Below are 18,551 nucleotides of genomic sequence, written 5' to 3'. Positions count from 1 at the left end.
TTAGAGACCACAAAGAGTCAAGACACCCATTCAACGTCCCCCTACACAGGGCAATGTGGGCCATTGAAATATTTTTTTATAGACCAGAAGAAAGAGTGCCTCCTACTGACCCTCCAACACCACTTCCAGCAGCATCTGGTCTTCCATCCAGGACCGACCCTGCTTAGCTTCAGAGGCAAGCCAACAGTGAGATGCAGGGTGGTAGGCTGCTGGATTATACCATAAGCAGTCATTTATGATCAAAAGACACAAATGCGAAACATTTGTTGCTATAGCATTTTGGAACTAACATTTTGACCAACTTTTTTCCACAGACATTTGATATCTATGTGGCCAGAGCTAACTGCAACTCTCAACAAGGTGGCAACAAGGAGAGCTTTGTGTTGAAGGAGGGACAGTATGTGGAGGTCTTGGACTCTGTCCACCCTGAGAAGTGGCTGGTCCGTACCAAACCCTCCAAAAACAGCCCCTCACGCCAAGGATGGGTCTCCCCTGCATACCTGGAGAAGAAGAGAAAGGTATGATGTCATCAGTATGTTCTGGTAAAGGATGGGCATAAAATGGACAAAATTGACATATTTTGACCATTCAATCAACTACTTTTTATGTTTCTTCACCTAAACAGGTAATGATAATTTTTGACTGTACATTTAACCAAACTGTTTTGCATTTTGTAAAGGAAACATTCCCACAAGTGAGGACACCACAACAGGAGATGGATGGATCAGGTTCTATAGAGGAAGAGTACAGAAGAACATTAAGGTGAGTGAATTAATATTGTTTGATCACAGAGTTCAGCATATTTGATTAGTATAGTCTCTTAATGAATACTGTCAGCATTCCATGTGATATTTCTTCCGTCTTTAGCCAATTGATCCAGGGGCTGATTGATGGGGAGGAAGAGTTTGTGAAGGAGATGAAGGACTTTACATCCCACTACCTGCACCACTTAGACACTAGCCCTCATGTCCCCATCAACATCATCAACCAGAAAGAAACTATCTTCCGCAATATCAAGGACATCATGGCTTTACACGAGAGGTGATAACGTCACAACTGTTCTCTTTGTCGAGAGTGAGAGCTGGTTAATCAAATAAAATGTTGTTTAATATACATTTTTTAACTCATGTAATGAAAAACGAGGTAAATACTGTCCTTATTGTCCTATCCCCTACTCAGGTCTATTCTGCCCAGCCTCAGCGAGTGTTCTACTGATGATGACGTGGCCATGCACCTGGTCAAACACGCAGAGGACTTTCAGAAGTATCTGCAGTACATGATGGGCCAAACACAGGCAGAGGCCTGTGTCACTGACAAGACCATCCAGCAGTACTTCAAGGCATGCAATCAGATCATTTACCATAGTGCACAAATAATCGACCCGCACACCCAGAAGCAAAACACTTTGCTCTCACATGCTCCCAGTTTTCCACGCTGACATTCACGTACCTTTGTGTTCCAGCAGAACACGAGAACAGAGCCTGAGCACTCCGAAACTGCAGTGCTGGATGTCATCACCTTCTTACAGAGACCAGCGGAGAGGATTCAGACCTACCAGGCCTTGCTCAAGGTCAGTGCTCATTATACGATTCTAAGTGTCCATTTTGAGACCTTTCCAAAGCATTAATCCATGGATTTCTCCCTGTGTGTGTGCGTGTGTGCGTGTGTGTGTGTGTGTGTGTGTGTGTGTGTGTGTGTGTGTGTGTGTGTGTGTGTGTGTGTGTGTGTGTGTGTGTGTGTGTGTGTGTGCGTGTGCGTGTGCGTGTGCGTGTGCGTGCGCGTGCGCGTGTGCGTGTGGGTGTGCGTGCGTGCGTGCGTGCGCGTGTGCGTGTGCGTGTGCGTGTGTGTGTGTGTGTGTGTGTGTGTGTGTGTGTGCGTGCGTGCGTGTGCGTGTGTGTGTGTGTTGACAGGAGCTGATCAAGAACAAGGCTAAGTGTGGGAAAAGCTGCTGTCTGCTGGAGGATGCATTCTCCATGGTGTCCTGTCTGCCCTGGCGTTCTGACAACCTGCACCAGGTGTCTCTGATTGAGAACTACCCTGCCCCACTCACTGCACTGGGAGAACCCGTCCGCCAGGTAACTCACCCATAACCCACAAAGAGTGGTTGAGCTCTACCTGCTGATGTTGTTAGCTCCAGAGAGAAGGGATAGATGAATACATCAAAGTGTCCAGACTAGCTGAGGTCAGATGTGCCGTAACAATCCATGACGGTTGTTGCTTTAAATGTTGATGGGGACACGGCATCATTGAAAACTGAAATGTCAATTAACTGACTGGATAAAACGTGCAATGCACCATCTTGATTACGTCTTTGAGATGTGAATGAAGTCATTTCTTCATGGATAATGCAGTTCCATCTGAAGCTTTGATGCCACGTCTTTCCTCCTCACAGGGTCCCTTCACTGTGTGGGAGGAGTCTCCTGAGATTAAGACGTCCTCCCGGGGGCACCAGAGGCAGGTGTTTCTCTTTAAGGACTGTGTCCTCCTTTGTAAGCTCAAGAGAGACCCCGGCATGAACTCTGACACCTACGCCTTCAAGAACAAGATGAAGGTAAAAACCTGGCCCTCCTCCTTTGCCTTAGTCAATGTAAATGTGTAGTCCAAATCCTCACAGCAAACATATTGTGTTACCGACTAGGGTTCGAACCTAGGTGTCAAATCAAATCAAATGTATTTATATAGCCCTTCGTACATCAGCTGATATCTCAAAGTGCTGTACAGAAACCCAGCCTAAAACCCCAAAACAGCAAGCAATGCAGGTGTAGCACGGTGGCAAGGACAAACTCCCTAGAAAGGCCAAAACCTAGGAAGAAACCTAGAGAGGAACCAGGCTATGTGGGGTGGCCAGTCCTCTTCTGGCTGTGCCGGGTGGAGATATTAACAGAACATGGCCAAGATGTTCAAATGTTCATAAATGACCAGCATGGTCGAATAATAATAAGGCAGAACAGTTGAAACTGGAGCAGCAGCACGGCCAGGTGGACTGGGGACAGTAAGGAGTCATCATGTCAGGTAGTCCTGGGGCATGGTCCTAGGGCTCAGATCCTCCAAGAGAGAGAAAGAAAGAGAGAAGGAGAGAATTAGAGAACGCACACTTAGATTCACACAGGACACAGAATAGGACAGGAGAAGTACTCCAGATATAACAAACTGACCCTAGCCACCCGACACATAAACTACTGCAGCATAAATACTGGAGGCTGAGACAAGAGGGGTCAGGAGACACTGTGGCCCCGTCCGAGGACACCCCCGGACAGGGCCAAACAGGAAGGATATAACCCCACCCACTTTGCCAAAGCACAGCCCCCACACCACTAGAGGGATATCTTCAACCACCAACTTACCATCCTGAGACAAGGCTGAGTATGCTTTATCCGGGTAGCCGGAAAGTAGAGCATTGCAGTAGTCTAACCTAGAAGTGACAAAAGCATGGATTCATTTTTCTGCATCATTTTTGGAAAGACCGTTTCTGATTTTTGCAATGTTATGTAGATGGAAAAAAGCTGTCCTTGAAATGGTCTTGATATGTTCTTCAAAAGAGAGATCAGGGTCCAGAGTAACGCCGAGGTCCTTCACAGTTTTATTTGAGACGACTGTGCAACCATTGAGATTAATTGTCAGATTCAAAAGAAGATCTCTTTGTTTCTTGGGACCTAGAACAAGCATCTCTGTTTTGTCCGAGTTTAAAAGTAGAAAGTTTGCAGCCATCCACTTCCTTATGTCTGAAACACATGCTTCTAGCAAGGGCAGTTTTGGGGCGTCACCATGTTTCATTGAAATGTACAGCTGTGTGTCATCCGCATAGCAGTGAAAGTTAACATTATGTTTTCGAATCACATCCCCAAGAGGTAAAATATATAGTGAAAACAATAGTGGTCCTAAAACGGAACCTTGAGGAACACCGAAATTTACAGTTGATTTGTCAGAGGACAAACCATTCACAGAGACAAACTGATATCTTTCCGACAGATAAGATCTAAACCAGGCCAGAACTTGTCCGTGTAGACCAATTTGGGAGCAACAGGACTATCCTATCCCTCTGAGCTTAAACCAATGCATTAGCTTGGGGAGATAAGTGTTCAGGCTTCAGGCAAGCCTACTCATCTTATGAGTGTGGCATGGTTATAGTTTTATTTTAGTTTTGATTTGATTTTGAAATTCAGTTAAATTTTAGACCTGATTACATTGTTTTTTTAAAGTATTTATATTTAGTTATAGAAATTCGGATTATTATTCGTTTTAGCTTCAGAGTGGTTTACCGAACAATCTACATTGCATATAGAGTACCGTCCTTGTAATATGAGCGTCTCCCCCTCCACAGCTGAATGACGTGGAGGTGAAGGAGATGGTGGGGGGAGATGAGAAGTCCTGGGAGCTGTGGCATGAGCACCGCGGCTCAGTGAGGAGGTACACACTGCAGGGTCATTCCACCTTGCTCAAGCTGTCCTGGCTCAAAGACCTGAGAGAGCTGCAGCAACGCTCCAGCCTGACTACTTCTAGTGAGTTCCTCTGACTAGGTCTTTTGGTAATGTCCATTGTTGAGTCTGCCTAGGAATATCACCGGTTCAGTCCCCTGTTAGCTCTGTCCAGCATTAAATGTATCCAATGTTAGCTCTGGGGAGCAGTAGCTCTGTTGCTTGGTCTCTTCCCATTATTACAGTAGTCTTGTGGTTGTTTCTTTAGGTCCACCAGAGTTCAAAGTTCTCCTGGCTGACTGCACAACAAAGATCGGGCAGACAATCAAATTGGCATGCAAAGTCACAGGAACACCCAAACCAGTGGTCAGCTGGTTCAAAGGTAAGAGTCACAGGAACACCCAAACCAGTGGTCAGCTGGTTCAAAGGTAAGAGTCACAGGAACACCCAAACCAGTGGTCAGCTGGTTCAAAGGTAAAAGAGTGAGCAGCATAGTAAGCCTTTTAAAACATTTTTATTTTTTGACATAAGACGTTTTTTAAACAGCAGTGTACGGTCTCTGACATTACTTCCCCAGATGGCCTGGTCCTAGAGGACGGCCCTCACCACATCATCACTGCAGACCGGACAGGAACCTGCTGTCTCATCCTGGACGGGGTCACTCCCAAGGACTCTGGACAGTACGTGTGCTATGCCTCCAGCCCCGTGGGTCATGCTAGCACACTGGCCAAGATGGTGGTGGACGGTGAGTGTAATGATGGGGCGGTAAGTCGGAAACAGGTGTAACGTTTTAATAAAACAACAAAACCAAGAACACAACACTAATATAAAGCAGAATGCAGACACACAGGAACAATACCAACTGGTGAGTGAACCTGGGAGAGTGACATAAAGGGGAGGAAATGATGAAGGTAATGAGTCCAGGTGTGAATCATAATGATTAACAGGTGTGAATCATAATGATTTACAGGTGTGAATCATAATGATTAACATGTGTGAATCACATTTAACATTTACATTTAAGTCATTTAGCAGACGCTCTTATCCAGAGCGACTTACAAATTGGTGCATTCACCTTATGACATCCAGTAGAACAGTCACTTTACAATAGTGCATCTAAATCTTAAAGGGGGGTGAGAAGGATTACTTATCCTATCCTAGGTATTCCTTAAAGAGGTGAGGTTTCAGGTGTCTCCGAAAGGTGGTGATTGACTCCGCTGTCCTGGCGTCGTGGGGGAGTTTGTTCCACCATTGGGGGGCCAGAGCAGCGAACAGTTTTGACTGGGCTGAGCGGGAACTGTACTTCCTCAGTGGTAGGGAGGCGAGCAGGCCAGAGGTGGATGAACGCAGTGCCCTTGTTTGGGTGTAGGGCCTGATCAGAGCCTGGAGGTACTGAGGTGCCGTTCCCCTCACAGCTCCGTAGGCAAGCACCATGGTCTTGTAGCGGATGCGAGCTTCAACTGGAAGCCAGTGGAGAGAGCGGAGGAGCGGGGTGACGTGAGAGAACTTGGGAAGGTTGAACACCAGACGGGCTGCGGCGTTCTGGATGAGTTGTAGGGGTTTAATGGCACAGGCAGGAGCCCAGCCAACAGCGAGTTGCAGTAATCCAGACGGGAGATGACAAGTGCCTGGATTAGGACCTGCGCCGCTTCCTGTGTGAGGCAGGGTCGTACTCTGCGGATGTTGTAGAGCATGAACCTACAGGAACGGGCCACCGCCTTGATGTTAGTTGAGAACGACAGGGTGTTGTCCAGGATCACGCCAAGGTTCTTAGCGCTCTGGGAGGAGGACACAATGGAGTTGTCAACCGTGATGGCGAGATCATGGAATGGGCAGTCCTTCCCCGGGAGGAAGAGCAGCTCTGTCTTGCCGAGGTTCAGCTTGAGGTGGTGATCCGTCATCCACACTGATATGTCTGCCAGACATGCAGAGATGCGATTCGCCACCTGGTCATCAGAAGGGGGAAAGGAGAAGATTAATTGTGTGTCGTCTGCATAGCAATGATAGGAGAGACCATGTGAGGTTATGACAGAGCCAAGTGACTTGGTGTATAGCGAGAATAGGAGAGGGCCTAGAACAGAGCCCTGGGGACACCAGTGGTGAGAGCGCGTGGTGAGGAGACAGATTCTCGCCACGCCACCTGGTAGGAGCGACCTGTCAGGTAGGACGCAATCCAAGCGTGGGCCGCGCCGGAGATGCCCAACTCGGAGAGGGTGGAGAGGAGGATCTGATGGTTCACAGTATCGAAGGCAGCCGATAGGTCTAGAAGGATGAGAGCAGAGGAGAGAGAGTTAGCTTTAGCGGTGCGGAGCGCCTCCGTGATACAGAGAAGAGCAGTCTCAGTTGAATGACTAGTCTTGAAACCTGACTGATTTGGATCAAGAAGGTCATTCAGAGAGAGATAGCGGGAGAGCTGGCCAAGGACGGCACGTTCAAGAGTTTTGGAGAGAAAAGAAAGAAGGGATACTGGTCTGTAGTTGTTGACATCGGAGGGATCGAGTGTAGGTTTTTTCAGAAGGGGTGCAACTCTCGCTCTCTTGAAGACGGAAGGGACGTAGCCAGCGGTCAGGGATGAGTTGATGAGCGAGGTGAGGTAAGGGAGAAGGTCTCCGGAAATGGTCTGGAGAAGAGAGGAGGGGATAGGGTCAAGCGGGCAGGTTGTTGGGCGGCCGGCCGTCACAAGACGCGAGATTTCATCTGGAGAGAGAGGGGAGAAAGAGGTCAGAGCACAGGGTAGGGCAGTGTGAGCAGAACCAGCGGTGCCGTTTGACTTAGCAAACGAGGATCGGATGTCGTCGACCTTCTTTTCAAAATGGTTGACGAAGTCATCTGCAGAGAGGGAGGGGGGGGGTGTTCAGGAGGGAGGAGAAGGTGGCAAAGAGCTTCCTAGGGTTAGAGGCAGATGCTTGGAATTTAGAGTGGTAGAAAATGGCTTTAGCAGCAGAGACAGAGGAGGAAAATGTAGAGAGGAGGGAGTGAAAGGATGCCAGGTCCGCAGGGAGGCGAGTTTTCCTCCACTTCCGCTCGGCTGCCCGGAGCCCTGTTCTGTGAGCTCGCAATGAGTCGTCGAGCCACGGGGCGGGAGGGGAGGACCGAGCCGGCCTGGAGGATAGGGGACATAGAGAGTCAAAGGATGCAGAAAGGGAGGAGAGGAGGGTTGAGGAGGCAGAATCAGGAGATAGGTTGGAGAAGGTTTGAGCAGAGGGAAGAGATGATAGGATGGAAGAGGAGAGAGTAGCGGGGGAGAGAGAGCGAAGGTTGGGACGGCGCGATACCATCCGAGTAGGGGCAGTGTGGGAGGTGTTAGATGAGAGCGAGAGGGAAAAGGATACAAGGTAGTGGTCGGAGACTTGGAGGGGAGTTGCAATGAGGTTAGTGGAAGAACAGCATCTAGTAAAGATGAGGTCGAGCGTATTGCCTGCCTTGTGAGTAGGGGGAAGGTGAGAGGGTGAGGTCAAAAGAGGAGAGGAGTGGAAAGAAGGAGGCAGAGAGGAATGAGTCAAAGGTAGACGTGGGGAGGTTAAAGTCGCCCAGCACTGTGAGAGGTGAGCCGTCCTCAGGAAAGGAGCTTATCAAGGTATCAAGCTCATTGATGAACTCTCCGAGGGAACCTGGAGGGCGATAAATGATAAGGATGTTAAGCTTGAAAGGGCTGGTAACTGTGACAGCATGGAATTCAAAGGAGGCGATAGACAGATGGGTAAGGGGAGAAAGAGAGAATGACCACTTGGGAGAGATGAGGATCCCGGTGCCACCACCCCGCTGACCAGAAGCTCTCGGGGTGTGCGAGAACACGTGGGCGGACGAAGAGAGAGCAGTAGGAGTAGCAGTGTTGTCTGTGGTGATCCATGTTTCCGTCAGTGCCAAGAAGTCGAGGGACTGGAGGGAGGCATAGGCTGAGATGAACTCTGCCTTGTTGGCCGCAGATCGGCAGTTCCAGAGGCTACCGGAATCACAACGATGATTCCCAGGATCAATGGTTAGTATTCCAGCGACGTCGTGGACTGGAGGGGAGGAGCAGACGGGACAGTACCACCCCTTCTGACGTGCGGCTCCTGCCACAGGACGACGACCCTGGGGACGAGGAGCGAGTCGATCCGGGTGGCGAAGTTGGAAGTCGGGAAGTTGGGATCCAGAATGTCCTCCACCAGAACCTAACACCGCTCCTCAGGGCCATACCCCTCCCATTCCACCAAATACTGGATCCGACCCCCCACGATGCCGGGAGTCCATGTCCTCGACATCCGGGGGTCAGGGGGACAGCATCAGCTAGGGGACCAGGAACCTCCGACCTGAGAAGGGAAACATGAAACGAGGGTGAGATACGGTAGTGACTAGGCAGTTGTAACCTATTTGTCACCTCGCTGACCCTCCAGAGAACCTTGAATGGCCCCACAAACTGGGGCCTCAGTTTCTTGCAGGGCAGGCGGAGTGGGAGGTTACTGGTAGAGAGCCAGACGCGATCCCCAGGGTGGAACACAGAGGTCTCACTGCAGTGGTGGTCTGCCTGTTGTTGATTTTTACGATGGACGGTGCGCTTGAGTCTCAAGTGAGCGTCGCTCGACACTTATGCTCACCGGAACCACTCATCAACCGCAGGGGCCTCGGTCTGGCCCAGAGTCCACGGAGCCAGGGCCGGTTGAAAACCCAGAACACACTGGAAAGAAGTCAACTCAGTGGAGGAGTGACGCAGCAAATTCTGGGCATACTCTGCCCATGGAAGAAATCGTGCCCACTCACCCTGCCGGTCCAGACAGTGACTCCTCAGGAACCTCCCCAGCTCCTGGATCATCCTCTCCACCTGCTCGTTGGACTGAGGCCGGTACCTGGAAGAGAAGCTGACAGTGACCCCGAGCTTCTCCATGAAGGCCCTCCATACTCCAATATGAATTGGGGGCCACGGTCGGAGACAATGTTCTCCGGAAGGCCATAATATCGGAAGACCTGCTGGAAGAGTGTCTCAGCGACCTGAAGAACTGTGGGGAGACCAAGAAGGGGAATTAACCGACGTGACTTAGAAAATCTATCCACTACCACCAGAATGGTGGTGAAACCATCAGAGGGAGATCGGTTACAAAGTCATTGGATAGATGAGACAACGGTCACTGAGGCACAGGAAGTGGTTGGAGCTTCCCTGTTGTAGCATTCCGATGAGACTTGGTTTGGGCACACACAGAACAGGACTTGACATAACGAGTGACACCCTGTGCCAAGGTAGGCCACCAGTATTTCTTAGCAATGGAGTGGATGGTGCGAGAAATACCTGGATGTCCAGCGACAACCGCTGTGTGCGCCCAGGTTAGCAGCCGATCCTGTATCACTGTGGGAATGTAGATGTGCACAGGAGGACAGTTCAGGGGTGCGGGCTCCATCTACAGAGCATGGCAGATCTCCACATCTATGTCCCAGACCACAGGAACGTTGACTTGTGAGGATGGGAAGCAGGTCCTCCGGCATTCAGGTGACCAGTCTGATTCTCATCCTCGACCATGAAATGGTGGGGTTATGGCGTTGAAGGGAGGCCGAGGATGATCTTGGAACTGGTGCACTGGTGAGGAAGGTGATATTCTCCTGCTGATTGGACTGGTGAGGGTGGTGAGGGTGAGTGGTTGGGTGATGTGTGTGATGGTTCCGGATCCTAGAGGCCGACAGTCAAGACCTTGAACCAGAAAAGTAGAGGAGAGCAGATAGGTAGTAATATTGAGAGAGGAGGCAAGTGTCTGATCCATAAAGTTCCCCGCCGCGCCGGAATTCACAGGGCATGAGAGACAGTCAGCCAGATTGATGGGTACTAAAAATAGTTTAACAGGAAGAGCAGTAGATGGAATACTCACTCGTGGTCCAGGGGATGTAACATCACATGACCGTCCCTCTGCTCTAGTGGATCCTGGATTCTAAAGTATTGGACACCGCTGGCACTTCTGCCCTCCCTGGCCACAGTACAGACAGAGCCCCAGCTGTATCCGTCTACGTCGTTCTGCCGCGGAAAGGCTCTAGAATATCCTCCGCTGACTCGTTGGGTAGCCTGGCTCTAGAATATCCTCCGCTGACTCGTTGGGTAGACTGGCTCTAGAATATCCTCCGCTGTTGAGACGTTGTAGACCGCGGAGAACATCTTCCATGGCCGTCCCCAGTTGAACATAGTGTTGGCGAAGAAGGTCACCTTGTTCATCAATCACCTGGGAGTTGTCCGGTTGTCCTGCTGCTTCCGTATATTGAGTTGGTATTCTGTAATGATGGGGCGGTAAGTCGGAAGCAGGTGAACAATTTTAATAAAACAACAAAGCCAAGAACACAACACTAACATAAGATGATTCCCAGGACCGGTGGTTACTATTCCTGCGACAACGTGCGCCGAAGGGGAGGGGAGGAGCAGGAGTAGACGTGACAGTGAGTCAACAGTCAATTGCAGTCGCTTCGGTGCTGAACTCAGCACCCACAATCAGGACTGACAGAGCACTCGGTCCATAGAGATCCTACTAAATGACGATGTACTATTTATTATTAAATGTATTAGTGTATTCTAATTCCTAATTCTATGATTCAGCCTACCTCATGCACAAATTACATGCTGATGAAGATTAGAGCTTAAATACACTGAAATACACAAATCGTATACATATGATTTTGTTATCCAACATGTTACGGTATACTCCATGTCCTATTGTGCAAAGATCATTCGTAATGCATAGAGTGAATTAACTCATTTCCTCTTGTCCAACAGCACCTCCCAGGTTCATTACTAGGCTGCAGAGTGCATGTCTGATGGAGGGAGAGGAAGTTCAGTTTACCTGCTCCACGCACAGCACACCTCTACCCCGAGTCAGGTATGGTACAGTAAACTGCACTGGGTTTACAGATGCAGGATCTTAATTTGATCACCGTGTTGCAGGACAATTTTACAACTTTAAATGTATTTGAGGTTTAAAAAGGCTTCTGAAGTTTGTAATTTCCACTTTGAAATGTCCGACTCTATTTCCCCTCACAAAAATGTCCAGTAATTAAAATCCATGAAATAATTCACATTTCCTATTTTCCTGTTTAGCAAACTGGCTCAAATTAAGATCCTACATCTGTACTCAGTATTCCCATACTATGTCATGAGAACATGGGCTCCCAGGATTCAAAGTTTGAACCATACTTATTAAGATTCCCATTGAGATCCACCCACATGTTGTTATTTGGTTGTGTGCCCTGGCATGTTCTGGGGGCAGGTGGTTTAAGGATGCCAGAGAGCTGTCAGACCAGAGGAAGTACCACATAGAGAGTGACGCCCGCAGTGGGATCCTCACTCTCACCATAATGAACCCTGGAGAGACAGACCTGGGACGGTATGAGTGTGAGGTATGCGTATTGTATGAAACCCCTTTATGTACATTTGTAATGCTTCTTCCTAACATGTAGGTATAACATTAAGGTGCAATATACTGGTGATTTTCTTCATAGCAATGCACCCTAGGAGCTTTTGAACACTCTTATAAAGAAGTGAATTTAAAATGTGAACTCTTGTTATGTTTCAGCTGTGGAACCAGTTGGGTAGTGCCAAGAGTAAAGCAGAGCTGTGCGCCGCCTTCACACAAGTGATTGACAGTGAACCTGACCAACCACAGGTCCTCTTGACCAACGGTAGGAGAGTTCCACCCAATCAAGGTAAATGTCCACCTGGGAGTAAGGAAGCAGGTTTTGAGAAGAAGGCTGTCTACACTATAAGACATGGTTAATAGGATGACAGTAATATATTTAAGCAATAAGGCCCAAGGAGGTGTGATATATGGCCAGTATATCACTGCTAAGGACTGTACATAGCTGTGGTATATTGGCCATATAGTACAAACCACCGAGGTGCCTTATTGGTTAAACTGGTTACCAATGTAATTAGGGCAGTAAAAATAAATGTTTTGTCATACCCGTGGTATACGGTCTGATATACCATGGTTGTCAGCCAATCAGCATTCAGAGTTAGAACCACCCTAGTTTATAATATAGGATAAAGATCCCCAAGGTCCAACTCTTACTGATTTCTCATGAGAGACAAGGATAAGTATTGTGTTATCCCAGTTTTATTCTGTGGACAATATAAATGTAGTGTTAACTGACGAGGGATTAGGAAAGCACATGCCATGGTTATTCCTTAGTTTCACCTCACTTCAATTTACCTCAAACCACTTCACTTTATCTCTGTTTTCACACTGTCAGTCATCATTGCCATTCCTCATTTTCAATTTGGATTGTCTCATTACCTAGGTTACACTTTCTCTTCCATGTCCTTCCAAACACCCTTGAAACCATAAACACTTCCAGTCACCTACATTAGCAATCAACATAGATATCATTTGTAGTTGTACATATTCATGAAAGACATTGATACACTTTAGTATTGGATGTTTTGGTTTGTGTTTTCATCATGTTTCCATCTTTCAGAAATGAATAGTATTGGAACGGACTGGGTCATTGTCCCCATTTGACTGATCTTGGTGGATTTCCAAAAAGCTTTTCCAAACAGGAGAAAGAAGGGGCCATAGCTCATTTACATCTAGAAGTGTTTACTAGACACATATTAAGCCTGGTCCAAGACTGAAATGCACTTTCAATGAAGATTCTCCATTGATCTTGCTTTTTAGTCCATGACTAGGCTTAATCTGAGCCTGGGTAACCCCCCTCAGAGTCCATATCAGGACCTACTTACATTTAATCCATATCAAACACAGTTAACAGACTTAAGTCACCAAGTACATTCAATTAGTCCATTTGTTTAAATACATATGACAGATCACTGGCATTGCAGTATGTATAAATTTCTTTCCTTCATGAGCTATGATTTCACCTCTAAGTAGTTTTCCTTTAGACTTTTGGACACCAATTGATCATGTGACTCCATCCATTCTCTGTAACCCTGCTCTCCATCCCACTTCCTCTGTATTCCCCTGAGCAGGAAGTACCTCACAGAGCCTTCATCATGTAAGTCTTATCATGTTCCCAGTATCATGGACCCAGTGCATGTGGATGGGTCCTCCTCTCTCCTCTCCAATGCATGCTCAGCTAACTCTCCACTCCTACCCATACAAGATGGTCATGTGCTGGGCATTAGGCACTCCTTATGCCCCTCCCCCCCATGTCTTCCTGTTCATGGGCTGATTTACAAACTATTGGGTGTCCGTCAAGTCTGGAGGTAAGACGTGCACTGGTTATTATGCTTATGTGAGTCTGGAGGTAAGGGTACTTACTGTATGTTCCTAATATTTGCTTTTATCATATTTTTCACATTCTATATTTTTAAATAGACAGTTGTTAATGCCTCGACACGCTTCGCCTCAGTCAGAAGTTGGCATGGCTTCAAAAAATACATTAAACTTAAAGGCCAGCTAATATTAAGTCATGATTTTGGATTCTAAGACTCTAAGAGAACCCAAGGACATCAGTCTGTGAGTGATGCAATTGTGCTTCCTCCAGACTCAGATGGCTGGTCCACTGCCATGGTGAAGCAATGGCTTCAGACAGATTTCAGCCCCACATCTATCGTCAAAATGCTCTTCCAGCCTGGATATGCTAAGCCGTGAGTCTACCAGCCAGAACTGTGATACTGTACATTGTCATACTACTGCACCGTCTCTCTCTCTATCCAAATATATGTACAGTCTCTATATTTTATCACAATATTTTCTCTACAGAGCTGAGGGTGGTCCAGAGGAAAGGGACCCCACCACCAGAGGCCACGTGGAGGTGCCCCAGTTCCCCAATGATCTTGAGGAAAGACCAGAGGTTGAGGAGGAACTTTATCTCCCTGAGACCATACAGGAAATGCCAACAGGTACTTGTACTGTGCACACTCACACTGTAGTTCATTGTTTTTGTTTTTGAAGTGGCCACTGTTCCTAAAACTTGAATAATCTCACGGAATTACTTAACTTCCTTTTTCCTCAGCTCCTCCCTCCACTCAGGTGCCGGCAGAGGACCTATGTGTGGAGTCTGGCCAATCAGCTACCTTCACCATCATCATCACAGGAAGGCCAACCCCCGAGATTCAGTGGTACAAGGTAGGGAAGCTTCAAACCGATGTGCCTTCTCAATCTAAGACCACCATCAACTGATTCACTGTTATAAATAACTTTATACTAACCTTTATTATGATATGACATGCGCCATATCACTTCAGCATATCTGACACTTATCAAATGAGCAGTAATCTATACTGAACAAAAATATAAACCCAACATGGAACAATTTCAATGATTTCACTGACTTACAGTTCATATAAGGGAATCAGTCAATTGAAATAAATTAATTCGGCACTAATCTATGGATTTCACATGACTTGGCAGCGGCACAGCCATGGTTGGGCTTGGGAGGGCATAGGCCCACCCATTTTGGAGCCAGGCCCACCCACTGGAGAGCCAGGCCCAGCCAATCAGAATTAGTTTTTCCAGACAAAAGGTTTTTATTACAGACATAAATACTTCTCAGTTTCATGAGCTGTCCAGGTGGCTGGTCTCAGACAATCTGATGGATGTGGAGGTCCTAGGGCTGGTGTCGTTACACGTGGTCTGCGGATGCGGTTGTGAGGCTGGTTGGACATACCGCCAATTTCTCTAAAACAACACTGGAGGCTGCTTATGGTAGAGACATGAACATTCAATTCCCTGGCAACAGCTCTGGTGAACATTTGTGCAGTCAGCATGCCAATTGCACACTCCCTCAAAATTTCAGACATTGTATTGTGTGACAGAACTTTACATTTTAGAGTGGCCTTTGTTGTCCCCAGCACAAGGTGCATCTGTGTAATGATCATGCTGTTTAATCAGCTTCTTGATATGCCATACCTGTCAGGTGGATGGATTATCTTGGCAAATGAGAAATGTTCAAATAATGGGGTTGTAAACTAATTTGTGTACAACATTTGAGAGAAATATGCTTTTTGTGCGAATGTATCTTTTATTTCAGCTCATGAAACATGGGACCAACACTTTACATCAGGGCTGTCCAACCATGTTGCTGCAGAGCTACCCTCCTGTAGATTTTCACTCCAACCCCAGTTGTAAACCAACCTGATTTAGCTTTTCAAGTAGCCAATTATTAGAATCAGGTGCGCTAGATGAGGGTTGGAGTGAAAACCTACAGGATGATAGCTCTCCAGGAACAGGGTTGGATAGTCCTGCTTTACATGTTGCGTTTGGATTTTTGTTCAGTATATATGGATTCTGTTGCCTTTGTAATATTTGGTATCCTCCTCTACTGTCGGGAGTCTGAGACCCCCTGTGTTGTCTTAGAAGCTGTACCTTATTACTGTGTCACTCTTATATGATTGGAGGATGGAGAGGAGCTGTTGGCCAATGAGAATGTGGAGGTGCTCCAGAATGGTGCCCGCTGCTCTCTGACTGTGCTGTACCCGGAGAGCGAGGATGGTGGCATCTACACCTGCTGGGCCTATAACGACTCCGGACACACATCCTGTCAGGCTCAGCTCACAGTGGAGGAGGGTGAGGCCTCAGGACACACATACGCAGTTTCGCAAATTATTCCCTTTTCCCTTCTACAGTAGTGCACACCTTTTTGCTAGAGTCATCCCACTGAGTACACACTGGTTGAATCAATGAAATTACGTTGAACCAACGTGGAATAGATGTTGAATTTATGTCTGTGCCCAGTGGGGTACGTCTTTCTGTTCACTGTCCTTATTGTTACATTCATTCAAGCTAGCTGATGCCAAACCTTCGGCAGTTTTACCACAATATGTTTGGAAGGTGTGCATCCTTATCTGAAACCAACTTAACTCCACATACATGATATTCTCTGTCTGGACGACCTGTGATTGCATGGCCATGGTCCTCTTCTCTGCAGGTCCACTGGAGTCGCAGGAGAGAGAGGTGGAGCTTGGGAAGAGGAGGAAGCTGCTCTCTGTGTATGACGTCCATGAGGAGATAGGGAGGTAAATACTGACCTGTTTGGGGTATCCTATTTACCAAGTCTGCAGTCAATCTGCAACTGTGGAGATTTACGCTCCCTTTAGCTGTGTCCCAATTATCTAAAATGTCTTCCGTCCTTTGTCTTCTCCCTGTGTCTGTAGAGGCACATATGGGGTGGTGAAGCGGGTTACCCACAGGAGGACTGGCGAGGGCTTTGCCGCCAAGTTCCTGCCCCTGAGGAGCAGTACGAGGACCAGGGCCTTCCAGGAGAGAGACCTGCTCTCCCGGTTGGCTCACCCCAGGGTGTCCTGTCTGCTGGACTTCTTCTCTACACGCAGGACCCTGGTCCTGGTCACTGAAGCGTATCCTTCCACATACAGTCCTCTGATGAAGAGTGGAAATGTAAATAATAAAACATACTTCACCTGCACACCGTGTTTGTGAGTTTTAAAAAAAAATCGGTGCTATTTTGTCTTTCACATCTTTTCTTTGGTGCGAATAAATAAAACGTCAAACCTGGAGTAGGAAATGGAACATGAGGACAACAAAAAAAACAAATTTGTGCTCAATTTGATCAATGTATAACACTGTATATTCTCCTTAATACCATCTATAGCTGCTCTTCTTATGGTCTTCTTGATCATCTGCTGTTGAAGGGATCGGTCAGTGAGATAGAGGTAAAACATTACATCTCTACTCTGTGAAGGGCGGCAGGTAGCCTAGCGGTTAAGGGTGCAGGCTGGTAACCGAAAAGTGACGGATTTGAATCCCTGAGCTGACTAGGTGAAAAATATGCTGATGTGCCCTTGAGCAAGGCACTTAACCCTAATTGCTCTGGATAAGAGCGTCTGCTAAATTATGTAAAACACAACATTGTTGGACCTGTTTTGTCCGAATGCTTACAACCTGCCCGTATGATGTACCAGGTGCAGATGTACGTTCAGCAAATCCTGGAGGGAGTTGGTCACATCCACAGCATGAACATTCTTCATCTGGACATCAAAGTAAGCTCTTCCTACATCCATATTCATAAAGCATTTGATTCTTAATACATACATTTAGTTTTGTGTGCATTGAAACAATTCAGAATGGTCATTCACATGACATGATCAATTCCCTCACATAGAAATAGAATGAATAGAACAGGCTTTATTAATTCTACTACTCTGTTCCCTCACCCACTGTCTGTAATTCACACAGCCGGACAATATCCTAATGGTGTTTCCACCCAGAGAGGAGATCAAGATCTGTGACTTTGGCTTCTGTCAAGAGATGGACACTTCCAGACACCAGTATAGCCAGTTTGGCACTCCAGAGTTTGTAGCACCTGAGATCATACATCAAGACCCTGTCACTATGGCAAGTGACATCTGGTAAGCTAAATGTACTCTCTGTTTCAGTACATCTATGCTACTGTTTGTGACATTCCTGTCATGTGAAGGTACAATGTGATGATTTATCACTACAGAAATGTCTTCTCTTTGTTAGGTCCATTGGTGTTGTGGCGTATTTATGGTAAGTACTGATTTGAGGTTTGATATTATATATTAGATTGTCATCATACCTGTAATGCGAGTGAGCGTTGACCGGTGAAATCATGCTGTGTCCTGGCAGTCTGATGTGCCGCTGTCCATTTGTGGGGGAGACGGACCGGGCCACTCTGCTGAAGGTGGGGGAGGGGACACTGAACTGGGACGCACCTGACCTCATCTACAGGAGCACAGAGGCCCAGGACTTCCTCCGTATGGTCCTGCAGCCAGACCCAGAGTAAGATACACCACCATTGAAATGAATAAAGATCCCTCCTACCCTCGCCGCAAAAATATATCATATGGATATAACTCTAAATGATTTGTTCTCTCTTCAGAAAGCGACCAACTGCATTTGAGTGTCTGGGGCATGAATGGTTCCAAGTAAGAGTTATACCATTTTATTTACTGGTATGTCTCAGCCAGGGTTGACGGAGACGAATGAAATAAATGGAGGAAAAACAATTACTCTTGCCTAATACATTCTGTCATTTTGATTACACTGTCAGAGCGAGGATGAAACTGATGTCATCAACACAAGGGCTTTGAAAGTCTTTATCTCAAGGAGGAAATGGCAGGTACAGTAATGAGACTTTCAACTCTGTCCAGTGCAGTCTTGTCTCATCTCTCTCTTTATGCAGTATATCCAGTGTTTACTTAACTGTCTCTTGACAGCTTTGTATGACTGTGCTGTCTTCTCTTTCACC

At 47.1% G+C, this 18,551-nt stretch overlaps 1 protein-coding gene across 5 annotated transcripts in view; it reads left to right on the top strand.

Annotated features, from left to right (window-relative positions):
- The window catches only part of LOC118400683 (obscurin-like), a 57,630-nt gene that overhangs the window by 32,456 nt on the left and 6,623 nt on the right, over positions 1-18,551 (top strand). For 4 of the 5 annotated variants that reach the window (XM_052475306.1, XM_052475304.1, XM_052475307.1 and 1 more), the window contains 26 exons: positions 315-518; positions 680-762; positions 868-1,041; positions 1,180-1,339; positions 1,463-1,570; positions 1,911-2,075; positions 2,393-2,551; positions 4,322-4,499; positions 4,684-4,797; positions 4,993-5,160; positions 11,140-11,242; positions 11,630-11,759; positions 11,936-12,065; positions 13,866-13,968; positions 14,084-14,223; positions 14,337-14,449; positions 15,721-15,889; positions 16,251-16,338; positions 16,477-16,677; positions 16,932-16,992; positions 17,242-17,319; positions 17,516-17,688; positions 17,804-17,830; positions 17,930-18,082; positions 18,183-18,228; positions 18,354-18,422. In XM_052475306.1, the coding sequence (XP_052331266.1) occupies positions 315-518; positions 680-762; positions 868-1,041; positions 1,180-1,339; positions 1,463-1,570; positions 1,911-2,075; positions 2,393-2,551; positions 4,322-4,499; positions 4,684-4,797; positions 4,993-5,160; positions 11,140-11,242; positions 11,630-11,759; positions 11,936-12,065; positions 13,866-13,968; positions 14,084-14,223; positions 14,337-14,449; positions 15,721-15,889; positions 16,251-16,338; positions 16,477-16,677; positions 16,932-16,992; positions 17,242-17,319; positions 17,516-17,688; positions 17,804-17,830; positions 17,930-18,082; positions 18,183-18,228; positions 18,354-18,422 (3,297 nt within the window). The remainder of the gene's footprint in view (positions 1-314; positions 519-679; positions 763-867; positions 1,042-1,179; positions 1,340-1,462; positions 1,571-1,910; positions 2,076-2,392; positions 2,552-4,321; positions 4,500-4,683; positions 4,798-4,992; positions 5,161-11,139; positions 11,243-11,629; positions 11,760-11,935; positions 12,066-13,865; positions 13,969-14,083; positions 14,224-14,336; positions 14,450-15,720; positions 15,890-16,250; positions 16,339-16,476; positions 16,678-16,931; positions 16,993-17,241; positions 17,320-17,515; positions 17,689-17,803; positions 17,831-17,929; positions 18,083-18,182; positions 18,229-18,353; positions 18,423-18,551) is intronic. The other variant, XM_052475305.1, reaches the window with a different exon arrangement.

Source organism: Oncorhynchus keta, chromosome 22 (genome assembly GCF_023373465.1).
Source record: "Oncorhynchus keta strain PuntledgeMale-10-30-2019 chromosome 22, Oket_V2, whole genome shotgun sequence".
In the NCBI taxonomy this organism is placed as follows: domain Eukaryota; kingdom Metazoa; phylum Chordata; class Actinopteri; order Salmoniformes; family Salmonidae; genus Oncorhynchus; species Oncorhynchus keta.
Note: the sequence above shows the minus strand (reverse complement) of the source record. Positions and strands in the feature narration are given on the sequence as shown.